General features: G+C 38.3%; 3 protein-coding genes and 1 non-coding gene across 4 annotated transcripts; 2 read left to right on the top strand and 2 right to left on the bottom strand.

The window, feature by feature from the left end:
• Positions 1–310: 310 nt before the first annotated feature.
• LOC149009831 (Inosine triphosphate pyrophosphatase family protein) lies at positions 311–5,548 on the top strand. Its single transcript, XM_089164218.1, has 8 exons — positions 311–533; positions 614–678; positions 779–842; positions 961–970; positions 2,023–2,054; positions 2,140–2,252; positions 4,852–4,928; positions 5,033–5,548. The coding sequence occupies exons 1-8, from the start codon at positions 401–403 to the stop codon at positions 5,151–5,153; spliced, it is 615 nt and encodes a 204-aa protein (XP_089020344.1). The 5' UTR covers positions 311–400; the 3' UTR covers positions 5,154–5,548.
• A 2,436-nt stretch (positions 5,549–7,984) lies between these two features.
• CYP97A3 (cytochrome P450, family 97, subfamily A, polypeptide 3) lies at positions 7,985–15,407 on the top strand. The gene is made up of 16 exons (XM_089160524.1): positions 7,985–8,309; positions 8,393–8,558; positions 8,773–8,980; positions 9,099–9,170; positions 9,266–9,376; positions 9,518–9,709; positions 9,828–9,989; positions 11,354–11,449; positions 11,549–11,650; positions 12,099–12,131; positions 12,296–12,376; positions 12,522–12,604; positions 13,261–13,392; positions 14,186–14,246; positions 14,756–14,821; positions 14,916–15,407. The coding sequence occupies exons 1-16, from the start codon at positions 8,183–8,185 to the stop codon at positions 15,105–15,107; spliced, it is 1,884 nt and encodes a 627-aa protein (XP_089016650.1). The 5' UTR covers positions 7,985–8,182; the 3' UTR covers positions 15,108–15,407.
• A 1,143-nt stretch (positions 15,408–16,550) lies between these two features.
• LOC149009829 (alcohol dehydrogenase 3-like) lies at positions 16,551–19,662 on the bottom strand. Its single transcript, XM_089160525.1, has 10 exons — positions 19,385–19,662; positions 19,143–19,279; positions 18,644–18,690; positions 17,861–18,186; positions 17,694–17,776; positions 17,522–17,597; positions 17,328–17,389; positions 17,121–17,216; positions 16,852–17,013; positions 16,551–16,739 (listed from the first exon to the last, which is right to left on the bottom strand). Exons 1-10 carry the CDS (start codon positions 19,422–19,424, stop codon positions 16,623–16,625), a joined length of 1,146 nt encoding a protein of 381 aa, XP_089016651.1. The 5' UTR covers positions 19,425–19,662; the 3' UTR covers positions 16,551–16,622.
• Positions 19,663–19,831: 169 nt separating this feature from the next.
• Positions 19,832–19,904, bottom strand: TRNAA-AGC (transfer RNA alanine (anticodon AGC)). Its single transcript has one exon. It is a non-coding gene; the product is annotated as a tRNA-Ala (tRNA).
• Between the last annotated feature and the right edge of the window lie 1,649 nt (positions 19,905–21,553).

The raw sequence follows: 21,553 nt of genomic DNA, 5'->3' as shown, positions 1-21,553 counted from the left end.
AGTAAGGTGATTTTAAGAGATTTATCGTCTCATATCAAGTATTGTATCGTTCTAGCTAATGTATTTTAGCATGGTTCAATGGAGAAACGTATCAATATGTATCATATCGCTTGGGTCAAATATGGATACGTATCGGTTGGTATCTTATGGTATCGTGGGATACTTTAGACCAATGCACGATACTATATGATACTAGCCGATACGTCTCTTAAAATCACCTGATCGATACGATACCGATACCGATACTTTAAACTTTACTTCTAACTTCTAAGAAACAGGTGAAACCGATTCAGCCTAACTAACTCGGGCCGAACTGAGCAATTGACACAGTGACCCTTGCACTCGCGAAGCCGTGGAAATCAGAAGATCTCCCAGCAGGGACTCTCACGGCACAGGAGCGATGTCGGTAACGAAAGCAGCGGCTACTGTATTGACGCGGCCGGTAACCTTCGTCACCGGAAATGCGAAGAAGCTGGAGGAAGTGAAAGCCATTCTGGGCAACTCCATACCGTTCCAGTCCCTCAAGCTCGACTGTAATTATCTCTCTCTCTATATATATACTACGACTGTAGACGCAAACACTTGTAATGCTTTCTCATTTGCTTCGATGTAGTGCCAGAGTTACAGGGAGAACCCGAAAACATATCCAAAGAAAAGGCTCGATTGGCGGCAAAAGAGGTATTTTCATTTTTTTTTTCTTCCTGTTTTCCCTTGGTGTTGATTAGTTTCCTCCTTGTCCTGTATCTTATGATTTTGTCTAATTTTAATGTGGCAAAAGGTGGGAGGGGCTGTGCTGGTTGAAGACACTTGCCTCTGTTTTAATGCCCTCAAGGGTCTTCCTGGTAACACATCAGACCAAATCTTGTATATTTATCTGAATGAATGATGTGTGCCAATTTTTGTTTGCCCTTTTTTTCTTTGATTTTATCCCCATTCTGTGACCTTTAAAATCTTTTGCAGGACCTTACATGTAAGTTTCCTTCCACTCAATCTTGTTTCATCCCTCGATCAAGGTGATATTCCTTGTGCACTAAATCTTTTTAGTAAAATCTAATCATGCTTCCGTTGAAAATTTTAATATAGAATTTAGCAGAAAGTAGGAAAGCCAAATATTGTGAAATTGTTCAACCTTGCTAAGTGGTTGGATGTTGTTTGCATATACTTCAAATTTCCCTCTCAGGAATGATCTACTTTAGAGGGTAGTAAAATACCTCCGATTGATTCTCAGTGTCCAATTTGAGATCCAATTAAAATAAGCTCTTCTGGGAGAATTGTAGCATCTTCTTATATACAGTGCCATTTCCAGTGAGACTAGCAATGAATTTTCAATGGCAGACAAGGTCATAAGCTCATTGTTTTTATGGCAGTAGGCAATGAACAAAATAGTTTCAGATGAAGAATACGTTTAGCAGGGAAGGGGGGAAGAGAGTCCTTTTCATATGTTAGTGCAATGAGCATTTGTGTTCTTATTTCCAAACAGTGCTAATTGGAATGCAAAAAATAAGTGCAAGACCTTTGGACTTCTTTCTCAGGAGTTCTCTTGGAAACATGACATAATTTGGAGTGGGATTAAACCAGAGCTGAACTGGAAATGGTGGTTAGATAGAAGATCTCTTCTTGCCAGCGTGATATAAAGATTAAACATAAGCTAGATTAGCTTTTGAGGTTTTTACTGGGATGAATGTCTGGAGATCTCATCTTGGCCAAGTCATATCCACTTCACTCTGAGTTGATTATACAACATTTTATCTTCATCTGGTGCTTCATGGCATTGTGTTCTGTCATTTCATCAGTCAGGAACAGATATTTTGACAAAGTCATGCCTGAGCATCTCATGGAAGGCTCGATTAACAGATGCTTTCATCTTCGTAGAAAGCTGTAAACTGTTAAACTGTTGAACTAAGGACATAAGTTTGCATTTTATTAGCTTCAGTTTTCTAATATTTGGTTATACTGTTATGCTGACACATTTGTGCTTTTCTTCACATCTCTAATGATTGGTTGTTTGTATTAATCAACCAGCAAGTGGTTCCTGGAGAAGATTGGCCATGAAGGTTGTTGTTTGACTTTCTTTTCACTGTAAGTGCCTTGTTCTTTTTCCCCATTTTTTTTCTTATTCTTAGTCACTCCATTTTGTAGGTCTGAACAATTTATTAATGGCTTATGAGGATAAATCAGCTTACGCAATGTGTGTCTTTTCTTTTGCTCTTGGTCCAAATGTGGAACCATTGACTTTTGTTGGAAAAACTCCGGTATGCTTTTCTTTCCCTGGTCACCACATTACACATATCATTAGCTGTTTCCTCATATTCTCTAGTACTTGCCAGAAATTTTCTGGTGACCATTATAAACATTTTTAGGCTAATAAAGGCCATATGGAGTTCTTGCACTCTCTAAATCTTTTCATGAATAAATTGCTTTTATGGTGGATGCTTAGAACTGAATCGCTTTTCCATAATAGTACTTTCATGTTTTAAGAACTCTCTTCCATAATTTGGTACAACTAATTAGTGTATTTTTTTTTTTGGGGGTAGTATTGCAATTTTAGGTATCACTTTTTTTTTTAAGTAAATAGGGACCATGATGCTTCTTTATTCATCGTGCATTCTGCTCATAGTCTTATTGAACATTTGGTTAGCCAAGATAAACACAGTTTCCTAAGCGCTTCACACATGATGTGAACCAGACCTAGTGCCACTCTAAGGGTCGAAACAGGGACTATGGCCCTATAGGAGATTGCACATAAATAAGGGGCAATTCAGTAATATGATTGTTTTACTATTCATAGATCTAGCTGAGATGTCCACAAGTGAGGAAACACTATTAATTGGCTGTGCGTTCTTTGGTTTGAGTAGTAGATCAAGAACTTCCTAATCGTTGCACCACACTTCATGTATCATGCGTTGAGCAAGTTGCGCCTGATCTAGCCTAAAGCTTAGGCACTTGACCATTCCCTCCAAAAAGTTAGATATTACTAGTCTACCTGTGGAGATAGCTTGGGACTCCCCGAGTTGCGTTCCAATTTCTACAAGGAGTCTAGATCTACTCTTGTTTTGTAATACAAAGTCCTTATTAGAATGGGAGTCCCAAGTCTAGTTAGAGTCCAAAGTTTGAGTCACCTTCTAATGTTGAGTCTTAACGTGAGTGCAGTCACGTAAGGCTACAAATAAAGCCTCAGCTTGAAAAGAGACAGATTTTATTAATGAAAATTTGAGAATTGAAGGTGACAAGTTGGAGTCATGGGTTTCCCTAAGGAGGGAAACTTTTGGCTGCTGTAGTGTTTTAAATTTCTGCAAGTTTACTAGTTCTTCAACCTCCATTCTTTCCTCAAGTCAGTGCAAATAAACCCAATCCACAACCCTACCTTTCTCCTTTCTTCTTCTCTCTCACAGACCCTCTCTTCCCCTTCCCCCTTCCCCCCTTGCCTGTAGCAACACCCCTCCCCCTAAACATCCCCAAAACCCTAATTCCCCTCGTCCAGCCCCTACCCCGTCGCAGCCCCATTCCAACCCCTCTTCCCAAACCCTGCGGCAGCATCTCCACACCTCCCCTACCCCTATCTCCTCAATCCCCTCCCATTCCCCAGCCCATTTCCTTCATTATAGCCCCCCCCCCCCCCTTTTGAGGCATTATTGGATTTTCCAGATTTCTAAACCTGAGATTTCCCATTTTCTTCCCAAACCTAAAGCCCTGGATCTCCCAACCCCCTCATCTAATTCTCCACCCCTTTAGGAATCAAATGCCCATCCCCTCCCTTTACCTTGGACCCTAATTAAAACCCTTTTCCTTCATCCTAAACCTAGAAAATCCTACCTTTTGTCTTCCTCACCAAACCATAGAAACCCTAACATCTTTATTCATATCTTTCAAACCCTATTTCCTCTTAGGTTCGTCAACCCCAACCCTTCCTTTACCTTCGACATCAACCCCAGCACTAGCCACCCCTTAGAAACCCTAGTTCTTATTAAACCCTAAACTTGGGAAATCAAATCTGAAATTGAAGTACAGCAAGGTTCAGGACTGAATTTCAATAAATAAATTAAAAAAACCATAGTTCCAAGCTATAATTGAACCTAACCTTTCTATATTCCCAACCGTAGAATCCCCTATTCAGCCCTAATCCTACAACTACAGTATATTAAACTCCTAGAATTTCTGCGGGTCCACTTGCATAGATCCTGAAGATATATCCTAGATTTGGGGTTTACATCAACATCTGTAGGAACCCCATCTAGACTTGGTGCCTGGCCTACTTTAATATTCCTTAAAGCTACTTTCCTTTCACAACCACCCTAATTTTGTGTGTATAAGTTTCCTTAGTGTCCCGATCCATTAAATGAAGTGATTCCATTCAGGTGGCAAACAATCGCACAGGCCCTAACACAATTTAATGTTAGTTTGCCATGTCAAAAGTGGAATTCACTGTGCCCTTTGCCTGGAAGTCCTTGAACACTCGCTATTCATGTTACACATTCAGTAACATTGTGCATGAGTTGGCAGTTAAAGTTGACTTCGTCTGTAGTATCTGTTTGATGATTTACAAAATTTCAAATTTGGTCTCTATTGAGCATTTTGAAGAGGGATACTTATGCTTTATGACTCCTTCCTGGTTTCCTGGTAGTTTATCTGCGTGTTTAACTTTATTTTTAGTTCAAGTCTGAATTAGTTGGATCCTATTTTGCTTAAAATCCCAATTTTATGTTACAAAGCATCACCATGGCTGACAGTGATAAAATCTTCTATTGACAGTTCCGGTATGGGAATTGATACATCAGATTTTAATCACATTCAGTATGAGTTCCCTGAGTTGCTTATGTTTTGCTGATGTGTAGCTTGTGGCTGATTTTCTAGGGAAAAATAGTGCTTCCAAGGGGGCCCAATGATTTTGGCTGGGATCCCATCTTTCAACCTGATGGCTATGAGCAAACGTAATCCATCCTCCAGACTCCTATTTTATTGTATGCTGCTTTCCTACTCTTAATTGTACTTGGGCAAACCATCTGTGTGATGTTACATCACTGTTGCATTGCAGTTATGCAGAAATGCTGAAGGAAGAAAAGAATAAGATTTCTCACCGCTCGAAGGCTCTTGCGCATGTAAAATCCCACTTTGCAGAGACGGGATATGACTTTCAGATAGACCCATCCATCTGAAGAGACTAGCGACACATACCTGTCAACAAAGAAAACCTGAAATCCCCAAGTGAGCATTCTTTTGATGATTTGAATACGTTGGTATCTTCTTAAGCCTTCTCTAAAACTCTGTACTACTGAAAACTAACATCAATAGGATATCGAGAAATTTGGGATGTTGGCATTTGAGACTAAATAATGATGGAGAGTTCATATCGATAGTCATGTATTTGCTTTTTACTGGAGCTTTTGGAGATACTAACACATTCAATTGGCCTCGGTTTTGGATTTTTGGGTCTCTCAATCTTTTTTGGATATGAGGTTCATCCGGGTCAGTTTATACATATCTCAAGTCTCAACTTCATCTTTAGGACAGTTGTTATATATAATTTAAATATATGGTGGGGCTTGCCCGTGCTTGCTTTAAAATATGTAAGTGATGCCTAGGATTCTCTTATTTGTTCGATTACATTTTGGTTTCAGTGAAGAGCTAGTATTATTCTACCAAAGAAAAGACAAGGGCTAGTGTTATCAGACCGACTGAACTTGGTCCACGATGTGGGAGATTTTGCTCCTAGCCTTGATTTAGGCGTATATGACCAGCACCCATTCCTCCCATCTTTTTTTTAATAAATCATTCCAAGAAAGGAATAGAGAAATAGATACTTGAGCTGCTACCGTATCCATCTGCCCTTTTATTTTGTAATTTTTTTTATGCGTGAGTTATATCGTGGGGTCCATCTCCCATTAAATATACATCTCTCTCCATATATATATATATATATATATATATATATATATATATATATATATATATATATATATCCTTTTATTTTGTAATTTTTTGTATACGTGGGGTTGACATGTTCTTGTTTCCATTCATGTCATCATTAATTAATCACAAGGATCCATAGGCTCAAAAGATGGGAGAAGAAAGGGGTGTCTTTTTTTTTTTTTTTTTTTTGGGGGGGGTGTTGTAAATAAGCATCTATTCAAGCGAAAGAGGGGCAAGGGGCACATAACTCCATCAGTCACTTAGTGGAAATGGGCGGCTTAATCATGTGTCAATGAGAGTCCATCAGTCACACGTGCTTGCTCGATGGATTCGTCTTCATGTGCACACCTATGGCAACTCGGATCAAGCCGGAATTTTGTTTTGTCTATACCTCCCTTGTGGCTAGACCCCTGCACAAGCTCTCCAAAGGAAATGTCTAATTTTAGGTAGGGTGGAGGGTCTCCAAATCATTTTCTAAGTTGATTCTTCAACCCGTTTTCACCTTGGCATGTTCAAAACCGTGGGAATTTGATTATTCTTCTCATCCCTTGAGTTGCATAAGGCATAATATGCGCTTTTCACACTGAAAATACCATTAGTTGCTCCACCTTGGAGATGATACATCCACTTGGTTTTGAGGAAGAGAGTTTATACCCTGATATGGAGGGGATCTACAAATCTTTAAGATATCTATTTTATCACTGACTTCCACCTTCCACAAGAGATTTCCACCAATGCTGCCCCGCCTACTACAGACTCCTCTTCTAGGCTCAAGATGGTGTTGACCATGTGACGCTTCACTTCAAAGAAAGACTTTGAAGGGAAGTAGATGGCCTTCATGAAGGTGGTCTAAGCTGAGTTTGGCTCGCTCTACAATCTATATGCAACCTTCGCAAGTAGAGCCAAATTTTTTAGCTCAGTCCTCGAAACTGATTACCCCCTTTGTCCTTACTTCTACAAAGCCATTCGGCCCATTCCCAGGATACCTAGTGCATTTTTGAGACCTTGATTTTATTGTCTCTACATGTATCTCAACATTGTTGTTCTCATTCATCGGTAAGACTTCAAGATTGGTCGCCGCCGAATTATGGAGGTCAAATTTAACATTTACTATCCACTTTTTTTTGGTCAAAAGTTCAAACATTTCATTAACCCATCATTGTCTCTACATGTATCTCAACATTGTTGTTCTCATTCATCGGTAAGACTTCAAGATTGGTCTGTTTTTCGAATTATGGAGGTCAAATTTAACATTAAAAAAAATAATTCTGCATTGATATTTATGGCCACGTGAAATATCTTCCTTATTATGAGTTCGAATCAGCTCTCCCGTGGATCTCATGGAATCTAGATTAACTCTCTGTCAAGGGAGAACACTCAAAGCTCTTGCTTCCATTCATCAATAAGACTTCAAGATTGAACGGATTTTTCGAATTATGAAGGTCAAATTTAACATTAAAGAATATATGCATTGATATTTATAGCCACAAGAAAATATCTTCCTAGTTATGACTTATGAGTCTGTATCTGCTCCCGATTGATTTGAAGTCTGGATCATCTCTTGTTAGGAGAGAACAATGTAGTCCTTTGATGGTCTTAGAATCTCACAATAAGGATGGGATTTATATGGGATTCGTTTGAATCTCACAATAAAGATGGGTTTATATGGGATTGGCTGAGATTTTTATTTATGATTTTTTTTACATTTATATGAGGAAAGGTGGGGCTCACATAGGGAGCTGATCCAGATTCCCTGTTATAGGCTTATAGCATTGGTTGGTCTCCGATCAATGCACGTCATCTACAGACAAACTTTTTTTCTTTCTTGAAGATGACTCGAATCTGCCAACCCCGTTTCAGTTGCGCCAGGCACCAACTCCCCAGAAGCGCGTATATGCCGATCCAACGGAGGGAATAGCTCAATAATTCTCTCTCAATCTTCTCTCTCGTCTTGCCGTTATGAAATCCGAGTAATCGACAAACGAGAAGCACACACGCATCGATTCATGGTGATTTTTGGGCCCGAAAAAAAAAAAAAAAAATCATGGTGATTTGATGATTCCCTAAATCCAGTTCCCCATGTGACCTGACCTCTGAGTAGTGAACAATTTTTTGATTCATTCGTTTTTGATTAGCCATATAAAATTTTATTCTCGCCAATCACCATTATCATCTCTCGACTCTCTTTCTCTCTCCCTCCACTGGCTTAGAGTTTTATACTTAAGACTACCTGAACGGAGAGATCAATCCATCTTCCTTCTTACGACGGCCTCTCATGGCTGTCAACCTTTCCCTATTGCAACTCCCTTCCATCCCTTCCCACTCATTTCGGACCAAACTCCACTTAAATGTAACCAAACCTTCAACTACTGCGACCTCCCTCTATGCCCCAAAACTCAACGGTCAGATAAACTTCTCTTCTCAGTTTACTACCTTCGCTTCCTGTTGTGTTAACTCGTGTCAGTCTATGTGGTTTATGTTGCAGGTACATCACGGTTTTCTGCCATTACTTGCTCCTCTTCAAATGGCCAAGAACCTGATTCCGTCGGCAACAGCATGAAGGAAGTTGAGCGCCTCATTGAAGAGAAAAAGCGCGCCGAATTGTCTGCTCGAATAACTTCTGGAGAATTCACCGTTCAGCAATCATCTGGGTATGTTTGCTCAAGTACCCAAAACACGTTTCATGACATACCCATTTGTATCTTTCTTATCGTTGTTCTTCTTTTACCAAATACGTACCTTACTGGACCTGACACTGCTAGCAGTTACGCATCCACGTTCTTGGGTCAGTTTCTTCTTCGGGGTTTGCTCTTTTTTTCTTTTGTCCCCTTTGATTGTGTTGTTTGATTTTGGTGTTGCAAATAGATTTCTGTCTCCGTTGACAAATGCCCTGTCAAAATTCGGTGTTCCTCGGGAGTTTGTGGGTTTCCTATCCCAATTAGATGGCCGGTATCCGAAGATTCCAGAAGCCAGAGGAGATATCAAAGCCGTGCGAGGTCAGGCCTTCTTCATTCCCTTGTACGACCTCTTCCTCACGTATGGTGGAATCTTCAGGTTGATATTTGGTCCAAAGGTTTGCTTCTCCTTGTCTTACTTATTAGTTTCAAAGATGAAGTGAATAATTTATCAATTTTGAGCATGCTTAGCTCGTTATAGGTCTTTGATCAGACATTTATTCGTTGCTTTTACAGTCCTTTTTGATAGTTTCTGATCCTAATATTGCCAAGCATATACTGAGGGACAATTCAAAGGCTTACTCGAAGGTAGATTAACTGATGACTCCATGTATTGCTTCTTGTTTTCGATGACCTCGCGACTTGTACATGCTGACTTAATTTGACTAAATACCAACATACAGGGTATTTTGGGTGAAATTTTAGATTTTGTCATGGGGAAGGGACTGATCCCTGCAGATGGTGAAATTTGGCGTGTCAGACGACGTGCTATAGTCCCAGCATTGCATATGAAGGTAATTCAATGTATCTTATGGGTTTTATTTGCCTTTTGCTTGCTTCTCATCTGCCACACCCACCTCCCGGTTCTCCATTTCTTTTCCTTTTCCTTTTGGGACAATCTGAGGTTACATTTTCCTTTGATCTTTTACTTGTAGTTTGTTGGAGCTATGATTAGCCTCTTTGGACAAGCTACAGAGAGGCTTTGTAACAAACTAGATATTGCTGCTTCAGATGGGGAGGATGTAGAAATGGAGTCCCTATTTTCACGATTAACCTTGGATATCATTGGCAAGGCTGTCTTTAATTATGAATTTGATTCTTTATCAAATGATACTGGAATAGTTGAGGTACATGCTCTGGATTCCTTTTCATTCACTCTTCCTTAAACTTTGTTATGGATTGACATTCTGCCTATCTTTATATATGTTTCAATTGAATTCACTTTTGAACTTTTGACATCTCCAGGCTGTTTATACAGTTCTGCGAGAAGCAGAAGATCGAAGCACTGCACCTATTCCATTCTGGGAGATTCCCATTTGGAAAGATATCTCACCACGACAGAAAAAAGTCAGAGTGGCTCTTAAGTTGGTTAATGATACATTGGACGATCTGATTGCAATATGCAAGGTACTACCAGGAACACTTAAAGAAGACTATAATTTCTCTCTCTCTACACACACGCGTTCCAACCAGGCATTTCCTATACCTGCTCAACTGCTCCACTACCAGAAAAACTTTTTCCCAACACACACAAAACATATGTTGATGTAACCAAGGTTGGTTGAAAAGAAAAAAAGTCATGTCCTTTTTTTTCTTTTCTCTCTATCTTTTCTGTTGAGGGTGGATCTTTTCATTTATCCGTAACCAGAAAATGTGCAGCTTTTGATAATTAGAAGTCACTTTCAGATTACTTTGATTTTTTTTTTTTAATTTTTTTTTTTTACCTCTTGATTACATAACTTATGGGAATAGAACAACGGTCAATCAAGGGTAGGTTACACCTTCCCACTTCTTTGGGGATGAGAAGATGAATATAACCATATTAAGGGTGGATACTTAATTATTAAAGTTGAAACAGAAGAATTTAAATAATAATTTGCACTCTGAGATGAAAATTACTGGGTGTGATGAAGCTTGTAGAAGATAACCTGGAGTTATTAATGTTGTAGTATATCCTTGGCATGGAGAATAGTTAAAAGTAGACGTTGGCAGAATATAGATTGATGGTGCCTATGTAATCAAGGTTCCGAGGGAATGAACTCAAGAGTTTGAACTGGCTGAAAAATTCAAGTTGAGAATTAATAGGATGGCCTGCACACCTTGTATGTTTTCTTCTAGAATGCATTAGGCTAGAATTTCCCTCTTAGTACTGATGTTGAATGTTGCCATCCCTAAAGGCTTAGTCCAACTATTATGGTGTGGTTACACGGATCCCATAAGCATTCCCTTTTTCTTAACATATTCAGCAAAAATGTATATTAATTTACATGTTTGTAGTATACTGCAGGGCTATTATTGTCCAGAGCTTGAGGTTATCAATAGTCAATAGCTGGTGCTGTGCCTTTCTTTTTCAATTCAGTTTGTTTTTCATTTCTGGGACTGTTACAATAGGGAAATTCTATTTATTATATTACAGGCTATTGGTTTCACTACTGTGGAACTTTGCATGTGGCATTCTGTTTTAAAGTATGGACATCCATTAGAACACTATGCTGATTACCAAAAGAGACTTCTAGTTTATGTATAGGCATAGAAAGGATTGATGTTTCACCTTATAACTACTGTCTTATACTACTAAATGTTTTGTTAAATGACATTTACGTGCGTATATTTAGTCATGTATCCTAGGTGCATTTTTTGGTAATATGTTGTACTATACAGCTACCTGTAGTTTCATGAATGCAGCATTGACGTGGGTGCTTGCAACTCCTAGAGTCAGTTCAGTTTAGAAAATCCTTAACTGGATTTTGCATCTGTTTTTGCATCTGCAGAGGATGGTGGAGCAAGAAGAACTTCAGTTTCACGAAGAATACATGAATGAAAAAGATCCTAGTATTCTTCACTTTCTTTTAGCATCAGGAGACGATGTATGGTACTATTTTTATGGTTTTTAAATTATATCTACAGTTGATACCAACTGATTGAAAAAATTACTTTCCTTCTTGAGGATGTTACATTTTTTGTAGGTTTCTAGTAAGCAGCTCCGTGATGATCTGATGACAATGCTTATAGCTGGGCATGAAACATCTGCTGCAGTTTTAACATGGACATTCTATCTACTTTCTCAGGTATATAGCTTGTATAGAAGGATTTTTTAAGTATTCAGATTCCATGACCAAGTATTCACATCATTTCTTGTTAATGCTTCTGTTGTTAACTGACTTGTGTTCTAAGTTCTAATTATTGACTAAAATTCAAGCTTTGAATTGTTTTGATTACAATAATAGTTCTCACCACATGAATGGCTTGGGACAACTCAAGTTTAGATTGAATACAACATTAAGTGTAATCATATTTCAAATATTCTGTGTTTAGACCAAGCTTTCCTTCGTGCACGCTTGCATAGTGAACAAAAATCTTTTACACCCTCCACCCTCATATTTACCTTTTAGCTCCCGGCCTTCCTGTAAGAACATTTTCTTATGAAGCAGGAAATGTGTCATTTCTAATGTCATTTGTTCTCATTCATATTAGACAGAATTGTTTGGATCAGTTCTAACTTTGCAATCTCTGTAGGAACCTAGTGTCATGTCCAAGCTCCAGGATGAGGTTAGTAACTGAAAGGACTTCTACATTCCCTTGATGTTCCATGGAGTGCTTGAAAAAGAGAGGGAAAAAAGGGATTCATTAGTATACTCCGTTTTCCTCTTTTCTTCATTTCTGGGTTCTGATTATTATAAGTCATTAATCTCTTGGTTCATGCTGATTTCTAGGTGGATTCTGTACTAGGAGATCGCTTTCCAACTATTGATGATTTGAGGAATCTAAAGTATACAACTAGAGTAATCAATGAAGTAAGAACTTCCACTCCACATCCTTATATTACTTTGTATGCAGTCATTCTTCTATAAGATATTCAAGTCTAGTTTCACATATCATTCAGCTCAACATATTTAATATTTTTATTTGTCCTTATCCTTCTTCTCATTTTGTATGCAGTCCTTGAGACTTTATCCACAACCGCCTGTTCTGATTCGCCGTTCTCTTCAGGATGATGTTCTTGGAGGGTATCCAATAAAGAGGTTGTGGTTCCATTTTACAAAGATATTTTTATTGCTCTATTTCAATTTTGTTCTTTCCTATTTAATATGAAACACCTTTTGTTAAAAGGATATGTTATATTTATTACGTATACTTTACAAATCGATGTCTGATTTTCTTTTTCTTGTTTCTAAGGCAATTGAAACACCCCAAGAAATGCTTAGTAATAATTGGATGGACATGCTTTGACCATGTGATCAAGGCTTTGTCATTATTTCTGTCTGCTGAAAAGCTAATAAAAAAACATGCCTGTAAATTTTCTGCTATTATTTGGAGCTGATTTCAATTCCAAGTCCATTTAATTGAATTACTCATTTATAGTCTCATTAGGTCTGCAGTTACCTCCTGAAGCAGCATCTTTATAGTCTTAGATCACATATTTAAATTTGAAATTCATTTTTACTTGGTGCAGAATTACAGTTTTTATCAGTCATTTTATGATTCAAGTTTGGGTTTTGAAAACACTCACTCTACTTATACATTATAGGGTGTGTATTCTGGTAGTACATTGCTATTGTATTTTAAATTAGTTGGAGTTCTGCTGGATTGGCATATTTCCTTCAATAAGATGTCATCACTACAATATTATGACCGAAGCATAATTGGTGGTTTAATTTTTTATTTTCTTTTATTACAGGGGCGAAGATATTTTCATTTCTGTCTGGAACCTGCACAGGTGTCCCAATCGTTGGGTTGATGCAGACAAGTTCAATCCTGAAAGATGGTCTTTAGATGGACCAAATCCAAATGAGACTAACCAAAACTTCAGGTTTATTTAGTTGTAGCTTTAGCTGTTTTCCCTTTCTTTCCTTGGAGTGATTCTTCAGCTCTTCACAGCAGTTCCCTGGGTAGGTATTTTGGGTTTTTCAATCATTTGAATCTCTTTGGTACAGCATAGAATATTAACATATACTTTACCAATCACTGAGAGAAGGTTTGCTCAATTCTATTCTAAAATATGCTTCTTGATATACCTGATTGGCTGTGGTTGAAAGAAATTTCTCATAGTCTCAGAGCTAGCAACTGTCATTGTAAGCAAAGGCTACCAAATCATGTTTACAATTTACAACAACATGCATTTGTATTCAGAAAATGTCAGATTATGTATATTAGGACCTTAAGGCAGGAATCCAAAGGAGTGTCCATGCAGAGAGACAATAGAGAACCTTTTCTTTTGGAATGGGAAGAAAGGATGGGAGGAATAGCACTGCTGTGCTATTGTCGTTCATCATACTGAATCACTTATAGTATGACACCAACCTATGAGGTAGTGGTAACTGATTCCACTTCATATAAGTGGGTTTTGCTAAAAACTGGAGCCATCGAATTGGCTTCTGATATGAAATTTGAGTATTCACAGATATCTGGTGATATACTGAAGTATATATTCTCATTATACCATGAAATTGAGTGAAATTTCACGCATTTAGCAGTGATTTAGAATCATAATGTGGCATGCTTTTGGGATTTCTTTCCTGCTTTTTATTCCCGACCTTTCTTTTGTTGGAACCTGGAATGTCTAAGATTGTTCTAAACGCATTATGTCAATTTTTATCTTTCAGCTACTTGCCATTTGGTGGTGGACCACGGAAATGTATAGGAGACATGTTTGCTACATTTGAGGTAAACCTTCTTATTGCCGTTGGAATATCCATGGTAGTGACAAGTAGTTCATAGGTACATACAGCTGCAATGATTATTAGGAAGGAGGTTTTTGGCACTATCAGTGCTGGAAAACATTTTAATATCAATGATATCATCTGCATTGTGGTAGTCTGCAGGCAAAGTATGTTGGTCTTCTTTTTCACATCATCTGATTGTATGTTTTCTTTTTAAAATTCAATCTTGCATTGCTGATTTCAGAATAGGGCTTTGCATATTGTTTGAAAAGAATCTGTTTAAAAAGCAGGGGGAAGATTGCCATATCATTTAGATGAAAAACTAAATTTGACATGTGACAGCATATCCTAAAATCTATCCATCAGTCCAGTTGGTCAAATGACCAAATATGGCTCCAAGTGAATTATTTTTCCTTGTTGCATGATTATTATGATTTTAAATGAAGGAAAACAAAATGTCCAAGAGAATAAGAATGAAATCCAGAATCCAAGTTTTGAGTTGCTGTTGTGCAGAATGTGGTAGCAGTATCGATGCTTGTTCGGCGATTTAATTTTCAAATGGCCCCTGGAGCACCTCCAGTAAGTCTCTGCTTCATATCTACCTTCACAATTTGCGTTTGCTTTATCTGATAGAACCTAGACAAATTAAGAACCTATGATTTTTCTTCTGCAGGTTGAAATGACAACTGGAGCGACCATCCATACCACAGAGGGGTTGAAGATGACTGTTACACGAAGAATAAAACCTCCCATTATTCCTACACTAGAGAAAACAGTATTGGAAGTGGATGGCACTAATTCTGATTCTGTTCAGAAGCAATCTCCAACCAAGTTGCCATCTTTGAGCGTATCTGAAGTTGAGTAACAAGTTAGCAACACGATGAGCAATATCAAGTAACAAGAGTCAGTAACAAGGGCATGTTAAGGTTCTGCTCAAATATGCAAATTCATCTGAGCAAAGATTCATGATGGAAGAAAGTATGTTGGAGAGGGTTGTAAGAAAGGAGGAGAGAAATTGTTAATGTTGGGTTCATCATCAATCCATGAGATGAAAAATCGGAGTAAGGTTTCTTCACCCTACCCCAGTGTTCGAAGCTTTTATTGTAAACTACACCCAAAGGCTGTAGATGGCTGATGAAAATAGAAGTAAAAAGTAACCTCATCATCCAATGTTTGTGTGTAATTTGTACACGCATTTATGTTAATTTTTACACCCTCTTTTCTTTCATTTGCACAGTTCAATAACTAATAAGAGATTGTGCATTAAAATGGAAAAGAAAGAAAAGGATGGCAGATGGGTTTGCAGATTCCTCTTCCAAAACTACCCGATGTAGTATTTAAGTGTATTTTCCACTCTCAATCATGCGACTGTTTTGCCCCCATAATTCCACCTTTAATCACCTCTCCCCAGGCCCCTTTGGGTCGTCAGAGTTTCAGAGCCGCTTTGTGATGCAGGGGGGCAGTGGTTACTACAGGAACAGTTGATTCAATCCCTTTCCCCTGCTCCCCAGCCTTCAGTCAAGCCTCTTCTTTTCATCCTAGCCTTCCACCCTCACTTCAGCTCCTGCTGCTACATCTCCTCTCTCTCCCTTCGTTGTGTTCACTGCCTCGCCTTATATTCACACAGGACCATTGCGATTGAAGGTTTGCATGGGCTAGATGGAAATAATGCACATAGATGAGGTGCTCTCTCAACTTCTACGCACAGTGCCCACCCTCAGTCTAGTGATCCCAGTCCATCGCATCTGCAAAAACAGTGGTATAATGCCCTGTCCATGTCACCAGAGCCATCAGACTTGTTTGAAGAAGGGGTAGTAGGTAGGGTAGGGTTGGGAGTGGAAGAGTGCTGTTGGGACTCGGAAGAGAGATAGAGAGGCTGCAAGGGGTGGGCTGGGTAGAACAGCTAGTTTGCATGGAAGAGTAGGGTGGAGCTGGATTGCAAGGAAAAAGGAGGCAGGGACATGAATCCGTGCAACTGAAACAGTAAGTCGGTGGTTTGTAGAATCTTGTAAAGGAGAGTAACCCATTGCACCATGCCCTCACTAGTAGGTTGTGGCATAACTTAATAGCCTTGCCCCTTCTCCTGTACAACCAACAGGGTAGGTTTTGGGGTTAACATTATACCCTATCAAGTGAAGGAAGAGCTCAGAAAAGCATTGAGTGAATGGACTTCATTGCAGATTTGTTTGGCAGGAATTTATTTCACTACTTATTAGCAACACAAGATTCATATATGAATCCTTAAACCACCCAGTACAACACTATAAGCCCTTTTTTTTTTTTTTTTTTTTTTTTTTTTTTGGGGGGGGGGGGGGGGGGGGAACATTACAATGTGGAAACACTTTCTCATCATGTATGATACCATATATCAAACCCAACCCTAGTCTTCCATGCTAATAATACACCTTAAACCTTCACCCTTCAACATATACTCGAAGGCCTTGTTGATTTCAGAGAAAGAGACACGATGGGTAATGAACTTGTCCAATTCTAATTCCTGCAAGATGAACAAAAAACATTTCACTCAGTGTTGTGATCCATGATACTTTGTGTAAGATAAAGACAAAATTTCCTGAAGATCATCTAGCTGAGTGAATTTTGAAGTTCACCTTGTTCATGTACATATTGACAACTGAAGGAATGTCGGTTCGAGGTTTGTAATTTCCAAAGAAGGTCCCCTTTAGTGTCCTCTCATTGAGGAAGTTGATTGGCTTAGACTTGAAGATTACATCCTTATTGGGCACTCCAACAAGCACAGCGACACCCCATCCCTGTATATGATGATTTCATTGAGGAATCTTAAAATGTAAACATGAAAACTATGAAAGAAAATTAAGGAGCAAGCTGACTGCAAATTTGTTCCTACAAAGATGCATACATCATGAACACTTTCAAAAGCAGATATCATTGCATCAATATTGCCTGTGCATTCCACACTCCTGTCAACTCCACCATCTGTCATCTCCATAAGCACCTGCATTTTGGTCAAGCAATAATCAAGAGACAAAAATGAGGGCAAATTTGGGATTTAAGTAAGACCATTGACACAAAGATGATTAAAAAGTAGTAAGGCAAAAACTTCCACCTCCTGCACTGGTCTGTCATACTCCTTAGGATTCACAAATTCAGTGATACCAAACTTCTTGGCTGGAAAAGCAAGAATAATAATATGGGAAAGGTGTCAGGGCTTAGGGAATGCAAACAGGATAAGATCCAAGTTTCACCATTAATCTATCTTTGGCAATGCTGAGGACATAATTTAAAAATATTGAACATTACCTTCCTCGAACCTCTTAGGATTAAAATCTACTCCTATAATCCTCGATGCACCAGCAATTCTAGCCCCTTCAGCAGCCTAAATATGAAAGAATAAATCTTATTAATCAATTAAGCAACACCACACATCAACACTAGAAACTGAGACATGAAGTCAACATTGGCAAATACTTACACCCAATCCAACCGCTCCTAGACCAAAGATGGCAACCGTGGAACCCTTTTTTGGCTTAGCCACATTTAGAGTTGCACCCAAGCCTAAAATTTGAGAGAGAACATTTTAAGCAATCATGTTTCTGAAGGTAAAAGCAATAACTGAAACTCCATTAAGTCATAGGAAACCTGTTGAGATGCCACAACTGAGAATGCAAACTTTATCCAAAGGTGCCAAAGGATTGATCTTTGCAAGGCAACCCGAATGAACAACAGTATACTCACTAAATGTGGATGTTCCAAGAAAGTGATTAATCGGAGATCCATTAATGGAAAATCTAGATTTCCCATCATTAATCATGACACCTCTGTCTGTGTTTATTCTCAAAAGGTCACACATATTGCTTTCCTCAGACTTGCAGTGCCTGCAATCTCCACACTCCCCTGTGAATACCGGTAGTACATGGTCACCCACTTGTAGGTCGGTCACACCTTCGCCAACACTCTCCACAATCCTGTTATCAAGAGATCTTAATGAGGATGCTTCATCTGATGTGGCAACATCAAAAAACACTAGTGTCTACTTTATATACAGACAACTTCCAACTGATGGTAATTACCAGATGAACTCATAGTAATTAAAATAGTTCTGAACAACCTACTACTACTAGACCCCACAGTGGCGGGAGCATTGTGCTGGGGTCTGGGTATGCTCGTTTAGACCCCCACTACTACTAGATGCTTTCACCATTTTTTTTAAGCCTGATCATTTGTTTTTTAACAAATAAATTTTCTTTAAGAGCACTATGTTCTGCAACCCATGAAAGCTCTGTAAGTAGCTGCTGGGTTGAACTTTGCTGATGGTAAAATAACCTCAAAAACAATCCTCCCCCCTGGTGCAATGTCTTTTGGAAGTAAAAGTCGGGAGAACGGAACAATTGAGAATATTTGAATGCAGAAGTAGCAACATACCCAGAAGCTTCATGGCCAAATATGCGAGGAAACAATGGTGTCTGGCCCTGAAAATCGGAAACACCAAATTGTTAGAAGTCCTAGAGTCAAGGAATTAACTTGCAGGATATTTCTTTTCTTTAATTTTTTTTTTTTAAATGTTAATAACATCGCTTGGAGCACAAGTTTATAATCCAAAGGAATTCCAAATGCAAAACCGAACTACCCAATTTATATAACTCACTAACCATATTCGGTCTTCCGCATTAACTTTCCGGGGAAAGTATTAAATAAATAAATACGTGGGGTTTAACTCTGAGAAGATTTTGACTGAAATGTGCGTAGAGAATAGACTAGAAGATGATCTACATACTACATGAAACAGGAAATGAAGTACCATAAAGCGCAAGCAATTTGGTAGTATTGTACCAAAAGAAAGAGAAAAATCACAGGTAATTTGGGAATAGTAGAAAAGAAAGGAAATGATACACTCATGAGTTGGGGATGAAATCATATAGACCTTAGCCTCCCAGAAGTAGAGATCGGTATGACACAGTGAAGTATACTTGATCTTGATCCTAGCCTCCATAGCCTGCGGTGGAGCCACCTCTACCTGCTCTATCATCAACGGTTTCCCTGCTTGCCGTGCAACCGCAGCTGTTCAGGCACACAAATCAGATTTGTTACAACATCAAACTTGAGTACAAAAGAAATATTAAGAAACCCATGTCAGAGAAGAAGAAAATAGAGCGAATTTCGAACCTAAGCAGGGTATCACACGACCCAAAGTAGCGCTCGACATGGATTCCAAAGCTATTCTGCTGAAATCTTTACAGAGCTCAAATGGGAAAGAGAACCCAGTAGAGAGTTGATCTTTAAGGACCTGGTGAAGAGTAGAAAGTGAAGCAAGAGACGATCTACGTTGGTCCACCAGGACAGCAGCGTGATTTTGAGTGTTGAGTCCCAACCCACAGGAAAGGCATAAACCATGTACTTCGAACACAGAAACAGTAGGTGCGATGCCGACAACCAAATGCAAATAAAATTAAATTCAAATGGAACTGAATCGAATCGAAAGCGGTATGAGTTCATTGGATCATGAACAAACAAACACGCTCATGAGTTGAAAGCATAAAGCAGCCTCCGGTGATTTGATGCTGGTAGAAAAGAGGAACGAAATTCAAAATTACGAAAAAACATTGGCACCATTGGAGATGCGGGGTATCGATCCCCGTACCTCTCGCATGCTAAGCGAGCGCTCTACCATCTGAGCTACATCCCCTATGTTGAACACTCCCTTAATTACTAGTTAAAATTCTGGAGCGTAAAATTTCCAAATCAAACAAATCCAGCATACTTTCACACTCTGTACATGAAAGAGAATTTGACTTCGTTTCATAAAGGCCTGTTTGGTTACCTGAATAGAGATTTAAAATGAATTTCAAAAAATCAACTATTTGGTTTGTCACTTCTTTCATTCTTTTCTTTTTTTCTTTTAATTTTTTTGTTAGCCTCAAATTTATCAAAATTCATAGAGCTCTATTGGGCTACTTTACATGAATTAGCAAATTTCATCAATTTTTTAATGGATTTCAGTTTTATGAATTCAGGAGTGTTTTACAGCCGAACATGTATAAATCTTAGATTCATGAATCCAGTGATTTGAAATTCCTAGATTCAGATAACCAAACAAATCCTAAAGGTCTCTTGGATGAAAAGTTTTAATAAATAGATGTTCAATAACATTTTAGAGCTCCTATATAAAGCTCAAGGGCAAGTTAGTATCAAGAGAGACACAGCACGTGTTTGTGGGTGTGCTTGTGCAAGTCCGAATATGCATGAGAGTCATAAAAGCTATGGAGAAGGGAAAAGATAATATACAATTTATACTACTATATGCAAATCATGTAATTGAATTTTGCGTCTAGAAAACAACGTATGAAGAAATTTGTGTAGCTAGAATTTTAAAACACATGAAAGAAATTGTAGTTAAAAGGAGATTTTTAAGATGGATATGTGGAACTGAAAATGATCAAAAGAAAAATGAATAATTCACAAGAAGCAAAGCGGGTAGTCGAGATCTACTTTAAATTTTGATTGTAGGCAACTCAGTGTTGTGCATTAATTATACAATACTGAAGCACAACTCGATTAAGACTTAATATTACCACTGAAAAACATAAGAACTACAAACTAAGGAAGCCATTGAACTAATGATCAAAGCCTTCCAGCAGTAAAAAAAAATCCAAATAAGATCCTAAAATTGATTATGTTTCCCACAAAGCTAGACATTACCTATGAGGCTATGACACCTTCATTCAGGTGTTTCCATTTTACTAACTTTTGTTAACCCCATTTTACTAACATCTGTAACATGTAAATAAAAAAACCCAGAAATCGAAATGTTAATCATATCTAAAAGAAGAATGATTGTGTGACCTCTTCTAAACCAAACTTTTGAATGAATTCACAATGGTAGATTCTAGATCATCCATCTTCTTACCCATGCGGAAAAAAGATTGTTTATAGTTTATAATCATTTTTGAGGGGTTGTTGGGAAAAATTTTAAACCCTACAAATTAGTATGTTTGGTTTTCTCTTGTCATGTCATTTTTAATTGGGGCCTTCTAGTGCCAACTTTGTTTAAGATACTCTTAGGCCTCATGAGTAATGAAGCATTAATAATCACTGTGGGCCTGCAGGTGGAGCTCTTCCTGCTGTGTGGGCCCAGGCAGAATATATATTTGATTACCTACCTTTGCATGAAATCTCATAATGTATGGTGGGTTCTGTAAAAACAGTTCATGATTTGGGTTTTGAAACCCATCAAAAATATTATGATGTGGTCTCCGTTTTAGGAGTTTTTGTCTAGATTCTTTTAATTGATGGTACAAGAGCTTGGTCTACATAATGTTTCTGAAAAAATATTAA

This window comes from Hakea prostrata, chromosome 7, assembly GCF_041222555.1.
Source record: "Hakea prostrata isolate BN-2017 chromosome 7, UWA_Hpros_2, whole genome shotgun sequence".
Taxonomy (NCBI): domain Eukaryota; kingdom Viridiplantae; phylum Streptophyta; class Magnoliopsida; order Proteales; family Proteaceae; genus Hakea; species Hakea prostrata.
Note: the sequence above shows the minus strand (reverse complement) of the source record. Positions and strands in the feature narration are given on the sequence as shown.

Coding starts and splice junctions, on each gene's coding strand:
- CYP97A3 (XM_089160524.1), top strand. CDS start 8,183: ATGGCTGTCAACCTTTCCCTATTGCAACTCCCTTCCATCCCTTCCCAC. Junction 9,710..9,827: donor ATGATACTGGAATAGTTGAG/GTACATGCTCTG, acceptor TGACATCTCCAG/GCTGTTTATACAGTTCTGCG. Junction 14,247..14,755: donor ACATGTTTGCTACATTTGAG/GTAAACCTTCTT, acceptor GCTGTTGTGCAG/AATGTGGTAGCAGTATCGAT.
- LOC149009829 (XM_089160525.1), bottom strand. CDS start 19,424: ATGTCGAGCGCTACTTTGGGTCGTGTGATACCCTGCTTAG. Junction 18,187..18,643: donor TTTGGCCATGAAGCTTCTGG/GTATGTTGCTAC, acceptor TCTTGATAACAG/GATTGTGGAGAGTGTTGGCG. Junction 17,777..17,860: donor CAGTTGTGGCATCTCAACAG/GTTTCCTATGAC, acceptor CTCAAATTTTAG/GCTTGGGTGCAACTCTAAAT.
- LOC149009831 (XM_089164218.1), top strand. CDS start 401: ATGTCGGTAACGAAAGCAGCGGCTACTGTATTGACGCGGCCGGTAACC. Junction 534..613: donor CCAGTCCCTCAAGCTCGACT/GTAATTATCTCT, acceptor GCTTCGATGTAG/TGCCAGAGTTACAGGGAGAA. Junction 679..778: donor CTCGATTGGCGGCAAAAGAG/GTATTTTCATTT, acceptor ATGTGGCAAAAG/GTGGGAGGGGCTGTGCTGGT.